Source organism: Echinococcus granulosus (genome assembly GCF_000524195.1).
Source record: "Echinococcus granulosus chromosome Unknown EG_S00448, whole genome shotgun sequence".
In the NCBI taxonomy this organism is placed as follows: Eukaryota; Metazoa; Platyhelminthes; class Cestoda; order Cyclophyllidea; family Taeniidae; genus Echinococcus; species Echinococcus granulosus.
The window spans coordinates 1135-2195 of record NW_020170827.1 but is presented as its reverse complement, the minus strand read 5'-3'; the positions used below and the strand labels follow the sequence as shown (position 1 = coordinate 2195).

General features: G+C 40.4%; 1 protein-coding gene across 1 annotated transcript in view; it reads right to left on the bottom strand. All coding sequences in view use genetic code 11, as the record gives it.

Annotated features, from left to right (window-relative positions):
* Nucleotides 1-990, bottom strand: part of EGR_11173 (hypothetical protein) — a gene marked incomplete at both ends in the record, with an annotated part of 2361 nt that extends 1371 nt beyond the window's left edge. Inside the window, one exon of the mRNA XM_024500420.1 lies at nucleotides 842-990. Within this exon, the coding sequence (XP_024345166.1) occupies nucleotides 842-990 (149 nt within the window). The remainder of the gene's footprint in view (nucleotides 1-841) is intronic.
* Between the last annotated feature and the right edge of the window lie 71 nt (nucleotides 991-1061).

Here is a 1061-nt window from a genome sequence, read left to right as displayed (position 1 = left end):
TTCCTGGCAACTGCGAAAGTGCTACAGGAGCGAAGGACCATTCGAAAGTACTGCCTGTTCAACGATTTCGAGAGAGAAGTAAAAAGCTACGGATTATTGGTCAAAGAAATCCTTTAGGTACTCTCCTAACCCCTCTTGATGCAGTTCATCCCTTGTTTAACAGTTCAGCCTCGACTTTTGGTCAAATTTGTTTTTCCTGATAAAGGACACAAAACAAAAGATCTCATTTGTCTAGGTTTAATCATTTAATTATTAACTCTTTCTTTTTGCTGCTGAAAACACATTTACCTAGTCCTGTGCCACACTTGTAGAGTGTGCAATCAACGATAAGGAAAAACCTACCTCCTCTGGGTACTGGCAGGAAGCTCTCGATGGAAACATGAAAGTGTGGATTGAATTAAGCGCAACACTGTCAATTTTGCAGTTAGTAAATTGGTTGAAGTGGACAAAGTGATTGGAGAATGAGGGGTAGCAAAAGAGGAAAAGAAGGCGGAAAGGAAAGAAAGGGGGCAGCTATTGATAGGCGGTTTGTCTGTTGGAATATATTTGTGCGTGTTCAAACGGAAGCGAATGTTATCTACCTTTCAGGTTCCTGACAGAACCTGGGCATTCTTTTTTGGCATTCCTTAAGTAGTTTCGTTTAGTCTCCTTTTCTGCATGATAGCTTCGTGAATTCGTCTATCTATAAGACGGGGGAAGTTATTTCTAGTCGTCACACTTTATTTCCCAAGTGTGACTGTATAAGGCCAGAAAGAGGTGATAAACCTCGCTTGTGGAGCACAGTAGAGGCGTCAGTACCTGTCTTCCATTCCTAGATGTTATATGCGATCGTGGTTTGTACTGTCCTGCAGGAATATTGCACGATAAGGCAAAACTGATTAAATTGTTAGAGGTGAAAGTATTGGTTCCTTTTCCATTTACCATTTGAATATCTATAGAGTGAGTATTGCAAATTAAAGGGTTCAGTGCAGAGTCCTTCTTCACACGCATGCACACATATATTACGTGTATTTAAAGTGTTGAATGTTCGGGGGAAAACCAAAGAATTACTTTTTTGTTCG